The 15,927-nt window shown below is 39.4% G+C and overlaps 1 protein-coding gene across 1 annotated transcript in view; it reads right to left on the bottom strand.

Annotated features, from left to right (window-relative positions):
- The window catches only part of NINL (ninein like), a 1,970,063-nt gene that overhangs the window by 132,866 nt on the left and 1,821,270 nt on the right, over positions 1-15,927 (bottom strand). The window contains exon 19 of the mRNA XM_044057633.1: positions 8,565-8,634. Coding sequence (XP_043913568.1) covers positions 8,565-8,634 — 70 coding nt within the window. The remainder of the gene's footprint in view (positions 1-8,564; positions 8,635-15,927) is intronic.

The raw sequence follows: 15,927 nt of genomic DNA, 5'->3' as shown, positions 1-15,927 counted from the left end.
AAAGGATGAAATAATTATACAACTATCAGTAAGGGTTACTGATAGCAAAGATCTAAATAAACTTGCATTTAGGATAAGACGTGGGACAACTATGAATGCATTTCATTCTTTTTTACAAGACCCTAGTGCCTAACCACATTATATACTTTTGTGAATACGAATAACAGAATAACCTGATGACAAAGGTATCATTCCTGGCAACAAATGCCACATGATAAGCAAACACAGTGCACAGCAGGTTGGATGGTACAGGGAAATACCAGGCTGCCTTGGGGTGTTGTGAGGCCCAACATTGCTGGAAGGTCCCTTATTTCCATGTAATACTCACCTTGGAAGGCATTTACAAAATGAACTACCCATAGATATGTTATGAAATGTTTGTATTTTTTTATTAGAATATATTTTATCTATAAGATTTTGGAGTAAAACAACTCCTTTGCCAAAATTATTTTAATAAACACTACATTTCAAAGAACAAAGAACTATGAATCTTTAGTTTCACAGTAAATGGTATGGTTGCGGAAAAAAAGGCAAATGGATTCATTTGTGGTCTTGGCCACAGATTGCTCCTTGGTGGGGAAATAAAGCATTACATCAATTCAAGTGTAGAGAATGATGAATCATTCAAATTCGGATATATAAAGTTATGTCAATTTAGAACTTTCAATGAAAAAAAGCAAAAACAGTTGCTAACGCAAGCATGTTTACTAAATGGATGACTATACAATATTGGAATCAAGTGATACCAAACAAAATATTTGCAGCTGAAAACAGTGGTCAACGTTTATACAATTTACAACACTGGAATGAATGAATGGCTTTTCCTTTCTTCCTTGAGATAAGAGAGGGATACATCTGAAAATGCTATTTACTTCTATGCAAGATGAAGTTTGTGACTTTGGGGAAAAAAAAAGAGAGAAACTAAAAAAAAAATACAAACCTTTAGTTGCGCATGTAGTTCCATCTCACCCATAGCTTACACACACACCCTCTTTCACACTAGAGAGACAAAAAGAAACAAAATCACAAGCACATGCACGCACAGTTTTCATTTTGAAGTGTACCGATTCACTTTCCATCGCAAATATAAATAATAAACCCATTGAGATGGGTGTAACCTCCTTATCCTTTACAAAATCAGACACCTGAGATTTTTGAAACTGAAAACTCCTAAAATGGCATAAGGAAACCCTGATCTCACAATGGCTCAATAGATAAATTAGTATACAAGCTACCATATTTCCATGCAAATCACACCCTAGTAAAACAAGTTGGCAATTATGTTTGCCACATGGAACATGAAAAGGAATATATATGTGTTGATGTATTACTGAAACCATAAAACAAATAAATAGCTGTTCTACTAAAATGTAAATTGTTTTGATTACAGAATGCTGTACAAGCACATGTAAATAACTGACCAACAGCTACCATTACAATTTTTTTGTTGGCTCAGACACAGGGAAAAACTGAGTACACAGTGAAGCTAAAACAAAAACATTCTATAATCTTTTTCTTTCAGCCACTCTGTTTTTCCTGCCCAGTTTTCTGCGCCACACAGAATTACTGGTCATACAACTGTTTTTGTTACCTTACTTTTCAACTTCTTTGGCATTCTTCTGACATCCATTACCCCCGACACTTTATCTCAGTTGATTGCAGCACCTCCTACTCCAACTTTGACCTTCTCACTCAGACTCCTTTCTCCTCAACCACACTTCCAAGTTTCCCTTCAATTTCAGTTTTAAGCTTTTCCAGATTTTGACAATTTGCTGCCATGGCCACCATTTTCTGTACTCAGCTTCATCCCATGTGCTTTAAGTTTTGCATTCCAGTTCTCCTCCACTGTGTCTCACTGAAATCATCAGCTCAGATGTACTGCAACTTGAGCGGAATCCAAACTGCTCATTTCTCATCTTATTTTATTCTACTCTATAGTCGCTTATCAATAACCCGCTCCAGCACCTTTATGCAATGCGACAGGAGTAGGATACCTCTGTCCTCACATTTGTGAATATCAAATATCTGCTTTGCTCGTTTTCTGGTACTAGAATGCTTATTACTCAGTCATCTGGGACATGCCTCTCTCTCTTTCTCCATACTACTATGGGTACCTCAGGAGCAATTTCTTCCCAAACGCCCCCAAGAACTTGATCATACTTGCAGTGACTTCATCAGAGCCTGATGCTTTCCCTAGCTTCATCTTCTGTAGTGCACTTTGTACTTCTTCCAGGTGGGTTCTCCTTCCTCTTTCACTGCAGGCTGTGCATAAGACAGTACATTTGTAGACTTTTCTTCATTCAGAAGCTCTTGAAGTATTCTTTCCATCTGTCCATTATGTTCTCTGGGCTGGTGAGCAGACTGTTGCTGACTTACCTGAAGAATGGTGCCTGCTGACTATCTTCTTTATCTTTCCATCACTGGCTTGGAATCTGACAGAGCTTTGTTATGCCACTTGCTGTCATCTTCCAAAAGATGATATAGTTTATCAGATGCCTTGCTCTTTGCCACTGCAACTGTTTTCTTTCTTGGCCAACCAGTATTCCCGTTTTGCCTATGTCTCTTTTTATATCAGACTTTTTCCTGCACTCCTTTTTTTGATAACTTCCTTGACTTCTGCATTCCACAGCCAGCTTTCCTTATGTACCATATTTCTATACCTGGCTCAACCACATATCTGATCTACTGTCTTACACATACTTTTTGGTGAGATGTTGCCATTCTTCTTTGACGCCAACTATTTTCTCTTCTTAATTTGCTACAGGCCAGGCATTTTCCTTGATCTCCTGAACTTTCAATCCAGTCAACCTCCAGGTCTTCAGCCTAGCCAATGCTGACCTTAGAGCCTTCTCTGCCCAGTGTATGCATCCATCTATTTCCACCGTGGAAAACACTAACAAAAATACAGGGATGGACAATGAAAATATAATCAAGGTGGAGGAGCAGGATCAGAATATGGGTAGAATATGGTTTCATTCAGAAAATCCAGAATCACTATGAGAAACCTGTACAACACCCTGGAATGAATTCAATGTATAAGGTTCCACTCCTACGTCAAAGGGAGTAAACAGATAAATCAGACAGACATGACTGCATGCTGAAGATTAGATCTCAACCCAAACAGTACTAACCAGAACAAATGGAATATATTAACTAACTAATTCATTAAAATGGCAGTTAGCATAGATGGCTAAGGCTCTGATTGGTTAGTGAGCTGCTTACTGTAGCCAAGAGTGCAGGTTTTAATTCCTTCTACCTTCATTTACTTGCTGCGCGACTCTGAGCAAGTCACAGAACCAGATAATATTCCCGGGTTACCGGAAAAAAGGGACATTTCTGTCCATTGGGATTCTCCTGTCAATAAATGTAATAAAAAATACAAATTGCGTAAGTATTGCAATAACTGCACACAGAAAGGCAATGTGTATCAGTACCTAAAAACACTGAGGTAGTAGGCAAACATAGTGACTAATATAAATACAACTTTGCACCTTCTTAAGCACGCCACTGTATCATTATTACGGTAGCCTTTAGTATTAAAATAAGACTATGGCGCAGAATAGTACACACATCTCATTTAAGTACACTTTATTTGAGGCACTGTACTGAAGTAAACTTTATTTAGGATATTGCTCTATGTTCACTTCAGCTAGAATCTGGATAGCTGAATTTTTAATGGGGGAAATAATGCAAACATTTCTAAATGGGGTGAACTGCAGCATTAGGTCTGAATATACACATTTTTAAATGCTACAAAAAAAATCTAAAGACCCAAGAGAAAATTCTTCATCTTTGCTTAATGGCTGCCAAACAATCACCCTGGTTTAATATGCACACTTAAAAATTTCCCAGTAATAACTTCTTTAACCAGGAAAAATAGATACTTTTAGAACATCTGCTTTTAGAGGCATCAAATTACTAGGCAGGATTCAGTCATAATACTAAGAAAAACTGGCTTGATGTTTGTTAATCAAATATTACTGTTAACTAGCTCTGTAATGCTTGAAGGCTTAGGTATGAGACATGTTTGGTGATGTCATGTAGAAACTTCTGGACAGCCACAAAAAGGCTCTGGCAAGCCAACAACACAGGGTCCCAAGGCCACTGTTGCATGGAATAAGACTCTTTAAAGTGCAAGACATTTGTCTGTACTATTGTTAAATACATTTAAGGTAAGTGCAGAACTTCCTCAAATGTGTCTTGTCTCATCTCCTTTTTGTGACTTTCAAAGACAGGACATCAAAGTTGCCACCACAGTTTTTAACAGTATTCAGTATGGCGTTGTGAATGATGCATTTCTGTTGCATGCAGATGATTTTGTCCTCCTGGCTTCAAATGAACTGGGATTTCTAGTGTGCACTGAAGCAACCCACTGCAGTGTGAAGAAGCTGGGATGAAAATCTGCACCTCCAAGTTAAAGGTCACAGTCCCCCTCTGGAAGAGAGTGGACTGCTCTCTGCAAGTAAATGGGGAGCTGCTAACTGAAACGAGTTTAAATACACTGGCCTCTCACAGAATGGGTATAGCTTAAACAGTATTTTAGGCACTGCACTCAACCACAATGTTGAAAGTGAGAGCTTGAACCACAGAATGAAGAGCTCTCAATTTACTGGCAAACTTATGTCCCCATCCTCACCTATAGTCACAAGTTGTGGATAATGACCAGAAATTCAATAGGATAAATACTGGTAGTGGAAACGTAGTTCCTTGACTGAGTTGTTCAGATTATTAATGATCGAGTAAGGAGCTTAGCAATCAAGCAGTATTTTGGAGCAGAGCCACTGTTGCTCCTATTAAGTTCCCCAAGTACCTCCACGGGAAGGTATACCAACTTGGGATCAGGATTCAGAACACAGTGGAGAGATTATATTTCTCAGCTTGCCTGAGAATGCCATAGAATCCCACAAAATGAGTTGGCAAAGGTTGTTGGACAAGGAAGGATGGCTTGCCTTGCTCAGGCTACCACAACTGTAATAACCAAAGCAAAGGGATTTGCAAATGGATAGATTAGCATAACCGAATATCAGGGGCTGCTTGTAGCAATAATTTTAGTTTCTCTCTGAAATGATTTTAAAGTTGTCAGTATTAAGCAGGGTTGCTGTAGAAATATAATCTCCTACAGTGACAGTGCAGGGCCAAACTTCAGTACAAAATAACCAGTCTCTGTGCAAAAGAATGGATAAATGCCTGTCTATGACCCAGACCATCCAACAACGAATAGCAGCTTGGGCAATGAAAGAGTCAGGCTGGGAAGGATGAGAGTAAGAGGCTTACATTGGCTCACTTCTCCTGGGGGGGGGGGAGAAATACAGTGGTCCTTGTGGGTGAATTTCACATTTGCAATGGCCATAAGACTGGGATATGCAGACTTGGCAATCCTAAGCCAGTAATGGTAACTCTCAAGGGAAGAGTGCATGTGGGACAGCAGATATATGCCAGAGGACAGCACAGAATTTCATTTCCCCCGGTGCCAGCATCAGCCACCAGTGGTAGGTTTAGGACTATAAAGAGAAAACCCTAATGGCAGCACACATGAAGGCTTGGTGATAAGCTCTCATGCAAGAAGTAAAGGAAGACTGATCAACGGCAGGCTAATAATCAACATGCGGTGTCGGGAGGGGGGGGCAGGAATGGGGGCTTGAGTACTTTTTTTTTTTTTTTTTTTACTTTACTCCTATATGTTTTTCCCCAGACTGTGTCTTCCTCTTTACAGAATGATACACATGCTTTTTACATGCCAAAAAGCAATTTCTCCCCCTCTGTGGCAATTTTATCCTAGTCAGCGTCCTCAGTGCACATCATATTGGGGCTAAATTAAATCTCATTTTACTTTCTTTAGGAATTTAAATTTTAAAAAACTCCAGCTATACTCTGTCGCATATCGTCTACTCAGAGGCGATCTCTGCTTAACATACAAGGCCATGTCAAACCCAGAGCTGTTGGACATGCTACACTTAAAGAAATCCCAATCCCTCAGAGCTACATGCTCCAGGGATCTAAACCTTGTCATCACAATAAATAAAACATGCTGGAGGGATAGGTTCCTGACCCAGAGACTCCACAGACTCTGGAATAGATTGCCCATACATGTCAAGCAGAGTGCCTCTTTGGACCTCTTCAAGAGGAACCTTGACGATTGGATGGGAAAAAGGAAATTCACCCCAGGGATCACGTCAGTCGCCCTGCTAGACAGGGGTCCAGGAAAGTAAATAATGTGGGAAGAAATAGCCAGGGAATTGTTATGGCTAGGCTTGTATAGGCCCTAGGGCTGATAGCCTTGTACCAACCTATGAACCTATTTGTCTCCCTTGCTTTTGCATCATTTTCACTATAACATCTCTTCTCTAACTCCTAACACTTCACTTATTCCAACTGATGTAAATACTGTACATCGTGGTTTCTGATAACTACCTTCTAAAATCTTTTTCTACTGTATATTAACTATACCTTTTGTTTATAGTGTGCTCTTTTATTGTATAAATTATTTCTATTTTTTCCACTTGATGCATGTTCACATTTTGGGCCGAGACTGAAATTGGTCCAGTAGAATCAGTGTTCTACCCCCGGTTCACAAACTGTAAATAAATTTCACCTATCACATCTGAAAGTCTTTTGCCAACAAAATATGTGTGGCTATTTTATTTCACATCCACTACTGCCTTAAAGCTATTCTAATTCAAAATTCACAACTCTTCAACTTTGTATTGTCATAAAAGATATATTTTTTTCCTTCCCCTGGGGCCATTAACATAGTAAAGCCCTTTGTAATTTGCAGGTGAGTGCACCACATAACTGCAGTCAAAAACTTTAATTATCTGAATGGACGAGATCACCACAGACAACAACTTCACTAATCATTTGAGTTTTGCAAGTCAAGAAAGTTGACATACTGGTTGACTCAAGGAAGGGGAGACAATTCCTGAAACCTATAAAATATCACTTTTTAAAAAGACTATATTACCTCAGTTGTTCCTCTTTACTTCTCTAAAACCTTTTCACAGATGATATAATGCATATGAAGGAAACATATGTAAGAGTCACTGCAAAAAAAGTCAATGACATTTTACCAAGGGTTCTCAAACTTGACAGTATAGCTTACTAATTCTGTTTTAAGTGAATGGGACTGTGATTTGACATGATTTACTATGGCATTATAATCTCACCAGTTGTGTGCTTGCACTGCATTATAGGTGAGAAGTAGTTTTCCAAGAAAACAAGATAATCTCAGTATGTCTGCTCCTGAGGGCATTCAGGATTAGAAAAAAAAAAATTAGTAATAAGTAGGTTACTGTGGTGCTGGCTGGTTTGGATTGTATACAATGTCATCATGGCAAGATAAAAAAACACACATATGATGCATATACTTATGTGTGTAGGTTTATTATATATATATGTATATATAAACACACACAAAAACACACACACATATATATATATATATATATATATATATATATATATATATATATATAAACATATGTTTTGTTTTTCAATGTCTGCTTGTGGTCTCAAGTTTTTTTTTTTTTTGCAAACATTACTGCTGTGGGTTACAGTTCAGAGCAATAGTGTTATAACACTTTTGTGGAACTGCCATGAAAGTGTCAAGCTCTAACAATGTGAAGCTGATTTCGAAGACAGGAAAACATGCAATTAATGGTGCCCCGGTACTACATCAGCACTAATTTACAATTCCCAACTTTCTCATCTGCATTACTGATCAGTGTTTTGTCAAAGGATTCAGTCACATGCAATGACATCATAATGCCCCTGAATTTGATTTTTGTCCAAACAAAATAAATGTTTCACTCTTGTGCTGCTTTTAACACTTAGTCTTCAAAACAATGTCTGCAGAGTTGTGTTAACTTTTGCAATAACCATGTAAGATACACTAAAATCTTCCTTAATATTTCTGCATTATATAATAAATGCCTCAAACATGATCACTGCTGATGCCATATATGTAGCTCTTTGAAACTCTTCCAATAGAAACCTTACTGTTTTCTAAACATCTCAGTTAGGAATACTCCTCTGTATAACCCTGTATGCTACCATCCAAAATTTTGTTTTACTTTACTAAAACATGTTGGTCAGACGGAAATAATCCATTCTTATTATGATGGAACTTTGGCTTTCGTCAGTTTCAGATAAATGCTATGCATCACTGCTCAGGGATGGAAAATACAGTATACTAAACATAAGCCTGGCAGAATCTCATCTTCAATTACTACCTTTCATTCAGAGCATTTAAAAAAAGACTCCTTTTTCTTAACTTGTGTAACCAGGACTGTGTGTGCCTGATGTTCTTTATCTGTTATGTGGAAAATGTTATGGTTAACTTTATATATCAGAAGCAGCACTAAGGACAGCTCTTCATACAGTGCAGTCTATATTATAACAAATCAGGTGAAATTAGATACAAAAATGTGGGTATCACTCAGGCCTGTGTAGGACTCTCTACTACATGCCCTGCGCCACAGAGCATCAACTTACACATTGAATTTTGTAGTGTACATTGCAAACAACGTTGAGATACATGACCTGCACACATATACAAATAAGTATACCTGCTTACTGAGATCTTCCATTTCACATACAACTTTTTGACTGCATGTCTTCAGCTCATCTAGTTCTTTCCTGTAAGGGGGAAAAATATTTCAGCAAATGAAAAATTGGAATAATGCCCATTTTAGCTATCATTAATGAAAAAAAGTTACATACTTATCATAACAATAGATCTGCCTTGTCTTCTTCCATCCTCCTCAAAGTATGGGTCTTCAGCCATTTTCAAGCTTTAGATACAAGGCTCAGGCTCCTTCCCTTACCTATAATTCCCTCATAGCACTAAATTACTTCAGATCAAGTTTGCCCACTTCCTACAACAAAAACAATCACACCTCCACAAAAAAGGAATACTCCCTGAAAATGTACTGATGTACTCCTGGGATACAGATCATAGAACTAGCATGACTATGCTCCCAATAGATCACTGCAGTCACTCCAGAACCAAGGGAACTTAAAATGAGATCTGCAAGGGGTGAGGAAGAGTTGCGAAGGACTGAAGCAGATAACACAGTTCTATTACAGAAAGTACATAACTTTCATATCAGATGTTATCTCTTCCGCCCATCGTCTAAGTAAGGGACAGAGTCCCAGTTACTTCAAACCTTGAGAGGTCTGATGGAAAGAAATTCCAGAGAATGGATGATCTGGATCTAGACTGCAAGTCCAGTTTGTAGTGAAATATAAAGGTGTGAACATTAGACAAAGCAGCTGCTGTACAAATATCATCATTTGGTACTCTTGAGAAAATGCAGCTGAAGTGGTGAATGACCTAATAGTATCAGCCTTGGGATTGCCAGGTAGGGACAAGTCCCTTTTCCTTGTATACATAAAAATACATTCAAATAGCTATCTTGAAAGAGTTACCTTTGAAACTCATTTATCTAGTTCAGCAGAAGAGAAAGATACAAACAATTGGTCAGTCTTTCTAATAGTCTTAGTATGGCGCAAATAAAATCTGAGCAGTCAGTGTGCATCTAAAATATGTAGTATGTACTCTCCCTTATTAGAAAAACAGGGAATAAACAGGAAGATTTTTGATTTGGTTCAGCAAAGATTCTGTGGCTACCCTAGAGAAAAGGAGGACTGGTCCTCTGTGATACCCTGTCCTTGTTGATAGAAAATATTAGGAGAAAGGCGAAAGAGCATGACGTTCTGAAATTGACTGGAAGTAACCACCACTAGAAATTGTGTTTTCCACCAAAGATATTTCAAGTTGAATGTGGCTGCAGGTTCAAATGGAGGTCTCATCAATGCATGAAGAAGAATAGTAATGTCCCAGGGTGGGATGTGGTCCATAAGGGGAAGCTGCGGGAGGACAGTGTCTCTTGAGAAGGGTTTGGACAATTTCAGAGAATCATTTGGAGTCTGATTTTTCTGCTAAGTGAAAGCTAGAAATGGCAGCCAACTGGACCTTAGTTGTAGAATAGCTATCTCCATCCTAAAAAGGCCAACCAGAAAATCCAAGACAGCAGGGAGAACAGCTAAGAAGGAAACCATGTCCCTGGTGCATGCCCAAATAGAACATCTCTTCCACTTGCTCGTTTACTCTTCTGGTAGAAATTCTCTGTAAAGAGGTCAAAATATGTACAACCTGTGGCAAAAGCCTAGACCATCTAACCATCATTGGAACTGCAGAAACTATGTGGTTAACCTGAGTGCTTCGTTGTCCAGGAAAGAGAAAAGGTATGGTGCTGGGTCCAGCTCCCATGGTGCGCAGATCAGATGAGACCAAGGAAAGGGAAACCACACCTGAGACCAAAAGGGTGACAATAAAAGGGCGACAATAAGATTACCGTCACCTTGCTCTACATAGCTTTCTGCAGAAACTTCTGTATGAGAGGAGTGGGAGGATAAGCACAAATGAAACCCAGGGACCAATTAAGGACCACAGCACTCCTCAGGCACTCAACCTTTTTAGGAGATCAGAACAAAGTAACTGCTGCATTTCATGTTGGAGAGGTGGCAAGCAGACAGCAGTAAGGTCAGCCCAAGTGGTCGAAAATCTGCTCTTCCACTGACTGGTTGACGGAGCCACTTGTCAGGTAAAACAATATATCTGCTCAACTTGTCTGCCAATATACATGCCTTCTTCAGGATGTACAGTGCTATAACCCACCGAGAAACTCTCATGGTCTCTTGACATACTGGGTAAGAATGTGTTCCCCCTTATTTGCGGATGGATTTTCAATTAGTGGGATGGACAGCAGAGCTCTCTTCAGTGAGCTTTTATTTGGAGGTTGCTGCTACCACCATGGAATCTACAGTGGGACCCTTGCTCCAGAAAGGCCTTTATTTTGGAGAAACTAGAATTTTATCAGGTTTTCCAGGGGACTGGTTCAACTACATCCAGTTCCTTCCACACCTACCTCAAAACCAGGTCTAACAGTTTGTCAGTGGGATGGAGCACCCATGAAGTAGACAGACCAACCACAAAACCCTCAAGGAATACAAATTCCTCCTGGAAGGAGGAGTCAGTGGCTCACCCCCTGTTTAAGCAGCTCAAGGATCTCAAAGGAGATATCTTCAAGGTGGGATCTAGGGGACCCCTCACCAAAATCAGTATCTTCGGTGAGGGACTCCTAAGGGGAGACTATGTACCTCCTTTTGCAATGGTGGTCTGGAGAAGATTCCGAAGTAGACGGGAAGACCATGATGTGAACTGCCTCAAGACTTTGAGGGGCTGGCTCTCCTGACATGAGAGAGACAGGACCTCAAGAATGCCATGGGATCAAAGAGATCAGAGTGTGGAAAGGATGCCTGTCACCTGGACTTCAAGAGTACTCTCTCAAAGGCCTTGAATGTTGACAGAGATATACCCTGATGCAGCCCCTGTAGGTTCCAAGAAATCTGACAAAGGAAAGCTTTAAAAACTCATTTAGCTTCGCTCAGAAGCAGATGCTAGAGCAGAGTTGTTGACAGCTGAAGTGCAAAGAAAAAGTGATGGTGTGAAAGTTTCAGAGTCAACCCCAACCATACAACACTGGCTCTTAGAACCATGGAGATCTGAGGTCAATCGGATCAGAGATCTAATTAGAGTCGATAAAGTCCAGCCTTCAGTTCAGACACAGAAATTATGAAGGTTCCATTCGGATAAAGGGCCCAAACCTGAAGGTCATATCTGGGAAGGCATGACAATCAGAGGGGTAGAAGGGGCCAAGTCTCAACCCTGCAACAGAACTCGGCACCGCAAGAATCCCCAGCTGGATCCAGGTCTTCAAAAATTTCCTCATCACCCTGTCATCAGCTTCAGACTCCTGAAGGACTACACCAATCTCAAAGACTAAGCTGTGGACAGGGGCTGTGACACCCTCTGGAAGGAACTTTCCTGCAAGACAGGTGATCTAGCCTTGGACTAACAGGTTCTGGGGAGAACCTGGGCCCTGGAACAGAGTGATAAGCAGGCCTAACTCTGACAGGCTCTGGTGCCAAGGGTGCATCTGTCCACTTGGAAATCTTAGGAGCGGGACCAGATGGACATAGTCCAAAGAACACTTTCTAGAAGAGTCTTTTTCTTAACTGTTTTCCTTCTCCTGTTCCTTGTCCTTCTCTTTATCCTTAAACGTCTCCCCTTTGTTCTTTCCTGAGGCCTTTTACGATGAAGATGAAGAGGATAAAGATGACTGGGGAGAGGGAAGTCCTCCCGCTGTAGCAGGGAGAAGCCCCTTAAGCACAAGTTTAGAGTGCCTGTCCATTAAAGCTCTAGCCCTGAAGACAGCACAGGCTGAGCAGTCCTCCTCCAGCTGTAAAGTCCTTAAACTATACACACATTTAGAATTGGAATATTGGTTACAGACTTAATGCCCACAAGTGAAATATTTCTTAAAGCTGGATTGCTTATCTGACATCCTGGAGCTAAAAGAAAAACTACAACCACCATCAACAGTAGAACTAGCAGAAGCAATAAACAACCCTGAACAGCAATAAATTACCTCTAGAAAAAAGCTGTCAAGGCAATAGACTAACTGTCCGGCCCTAGCAGTTACCCAACAGTCAAGAGGGAAAAGCAGGAAACACTAACTTCTACACAGTATGAAATAATTTTTATTTTTTTATTTTGATAGGGGAAGAGAGACAGTAAAAGCAGGACACTACTGGGAAAACCCCAAAAGGTAAAATAATCTAAATACACTTCTCTGTGCCCTAAAAAAAACAAAAGCGCTGAGTCAAGAAATGTGCGTCTGTAGCATTCCGGCAAATGAGATCTGCAGTAATTCAGAGCTGGGAGAGTAATTATGGGTAAGGGGGAGTTTGAGCCTTGGATCCAAAGTCAAGACTCATACTCTGAGAATGGACGGACAACATGATCCAAAGATTACAAATAAATAGGTTTGCTACATAACGTTTGAGCATAACATCATGTGCTAGAGCACTCCTTTAAATCATCCTTGAAGGGTCACTATCATGTCATCGTCCAAGAATTATTGGACATACAGTGGCAAAGTACTGTATTAAATATGTGGGAAACATTCTTAGGCCTTTCAACAACTACGATAAAAATACTGCAACATTGCAATTCCATGGAGCAAACACAAATGGCATTGCTGTGAACAAAATTTTACTACTGAAAATTAGTACTCAGGAATATAGCTAACTTGCTCATAACCTACAAAATATATTTTGAGCTTACCTTCTCCTCTTATGTAAATCAATCTCAAGCTACAATCCATCTGCTGCTACCTGCATATACTCATGTTGAAATGTGCACAGGTCCCAACAAGGAAGATTTCAGGTGCACTACAATGACATTTGTATATAAAGGCAGCCGCAGGATGTCCTGTTCATGTGAAAAGATCTACAATATGGACTGCAGATACAAATCCCCTGAACTACAAAGAGCACGTTAACTTTGACTTCTTCGAATGAGCCTCCCTCAAAACAAAGAAAAGCACTTCAGCTTTCCCTAGATATACATTAAAAAAGGCACACGAACTAGGTATGGTTTAATACAGTTCTCTTTTACTAACAATTTGAAACACGTCATAAACTAGGGTTGGGCGAGCAGGGCAGCCACCTGGGCGCAGTGTGTTATGGGGCACAATTGGGTCTTCAGTAGAATAAATTCAATTGTAGTCTGAAAGGAAGCAGTATTTTAAAAATTTGCATTCAGATTGTGAACTGTCAGCACTGGACACTCAAGAGTAGCTAACTGCTCCTCAAACAGATGCACACACTCGTGGAACACTAGTCTTCTGCAGTAAGGATGATTCCACCTAAAATTAATACTCAACAGTTAACTTTACACACACCAGTTCCAGGTTTGATTGAGCCTATCCTCATTACTTAAGAACCACTCCCTAAAGGATGAGGTGAAAGGCGGCCACAGAACATGTTCTCTACAAGTAATTTCTTGATAAAGGAGTTCCTTGTATCCACAGCAGCATCTTGGAAGAAAGCTGTACTCTCTGTATTACCCAAAGAGGGTGAGGATCTGTCAGACCCATTTCAATTTTAAGCCATGATTATAAAGTGTTTATGTCTATACAAGCTAACAGAATGGCAAAGGTGTTGCCAAAATTCACAGATCTGGATCAATGTGCTTTTGTTGAGTGGAGGCAAACATTTGACATTAATAGAAGAATGATGGATCCAGATGGAGGCAGAATGTAAGAAAACACCACTGTTGTTGGAGGGTCTTAAAGCAGAGAAAACATTTGATAAATTAAGCTTGAATTTTATGAGTCGAGCAACGTAAGCATTCTCATTCCCTGAGACTATAATAAGGTTAACTACGAAGATATATGAAGGATCAAAAGCAAGAAATAAGCTGGGAGGGTTCCGCTCTGACATGCTGTGTCTGAACAGAGGAAACAGGGGTGTCATCTTTCCTTTATTTTTTTTATATTCAGAGCTGACTGACAAACAAAATAAGGGACTCAGAAATTCCAAGGATATACTTGGTATGGTAATCAAAAAAGTTGGCATTATTTGCAGATGATATTATTTTGCACTTGATAAATCCAGAAAAGGACATTTCAGAGTTCTGGAAAACTTTGAGACAATTTCAGGTCACTGAGGGATATAAAATTAATGAAGATAAAACAAAGGTTATAGCTGTAAACTATGTACCCACAAACAAGTTGGTTTAGCAAAACCCATATTTATGGGGACATGATGCAGTGAAGTATTTTGGGGTATGGATTAAAAGGATTTTGTTATGGTAGCTAAGGATATGTGGTATGAGACTAAATAAATGATAACACAAAAACAGAGAAACTGGAAGCTCTTGTTTATGGCTATGGAAGGCTCATATACATAACAATAGCAGTAGTGCAAAGGGGTGATTATATAGCTCTCAACTGTCTAGATTTTTGCCCCATATTTTTGGTCTGTTCCTCTTAAAATTTGTGGTTTTCTGACAAATCCCTAAAGACTGAAGTCATTAAATAATGACACATTTGGGTTTCAGACTTCATATCCTTCAGAAAATGCATGTTAACACAAATCTTATTATTCTAGCAACTTTCTAAGTTTGTAATAGCAATATTTACAAGACAAAAAACGCAGAGTCCCTCAAAGTTTCACTAAGCCAAACATCACACACTTAGCCCCCCAAAAAAACAAACACACTTAAGAAATTTTCACCAAGTGTTCTCACTGAAATAGTATATAGAAATACTCCCCAAATTTGAAACAATATGAACCTAGCACTGGTATTAACTATTCTAAAACATAACTTAGTAAAGCAAGTAAAAATCCAGTCCAAGGTATGTTAAATTCGCATCCTGGATTGGATTTTTTTATTTGATTTACTAAGTTTGAGAGATTTATTTTAAGTTTTACAACAGTTAATACCAATACTAGTTTCATATTGTTTCAAATATGGGGAGTATTTCTGCATAGTTATGCCACTGAGAACAGCTGATGGAAAGTTTTTTTTTTTACAGTGTTTGGTAAGAGGAATATTTAAAATCTGTCCCTATTTTTGGGCCTTTGCCACCCCCCCCCCCACAATTATTTTAGGCTCTGTCCAGATTTCTTGCTCAAAGAGGTTGAGATGTACAGGTAATGATGAAACAGAGGGGGTTCAAGAAATAAGGAGAAAGAATGATTTTGGATGCAGCATCTTAAGGAGAACAATAAAGAATATTATATTCAAAAAGTTGCAGAAATTATTCCAAGAACTAAATCAACATGGGAGTGGAGAAAGCACAGGTGCCGATAGAGATGACTGCAACTAAGGTACCGAAAAAGGCAAAAGGGGGCTGGACTTTACTAGAGAAAACTGCCAAGGAAGTAATGTACTGGGAGCAAATCATTACAGAGAAAGGTAACAGAGTGGGATGAGGCCAAGCAAAAGTTTGGACTGCAGTTTAGAGACTGCCTTCCCCAACAGGGATTAATATCACAGTATAGCAAAGAGAAAGG

The sequence above is a fragment of the Protopterus annectens genome, chromosome 1.part2, assembly GCF_019279795.1.
Source record: "Protopterus annectens isolate FY-2018-M chromosome 1.part2, PAN1.0, whole genome shotgun sequence".
Classification (NCBI taxonomy): Eukaryota; Metazoa; Chordata; order Ceratodontiformes; family Protopteridae; genus Protopterus; species Protopterus annectens.
Note: the sequence above shows the minus strand (reverse complement) of the source record. Positions and strands in the feature narration are given on the sequence as shown.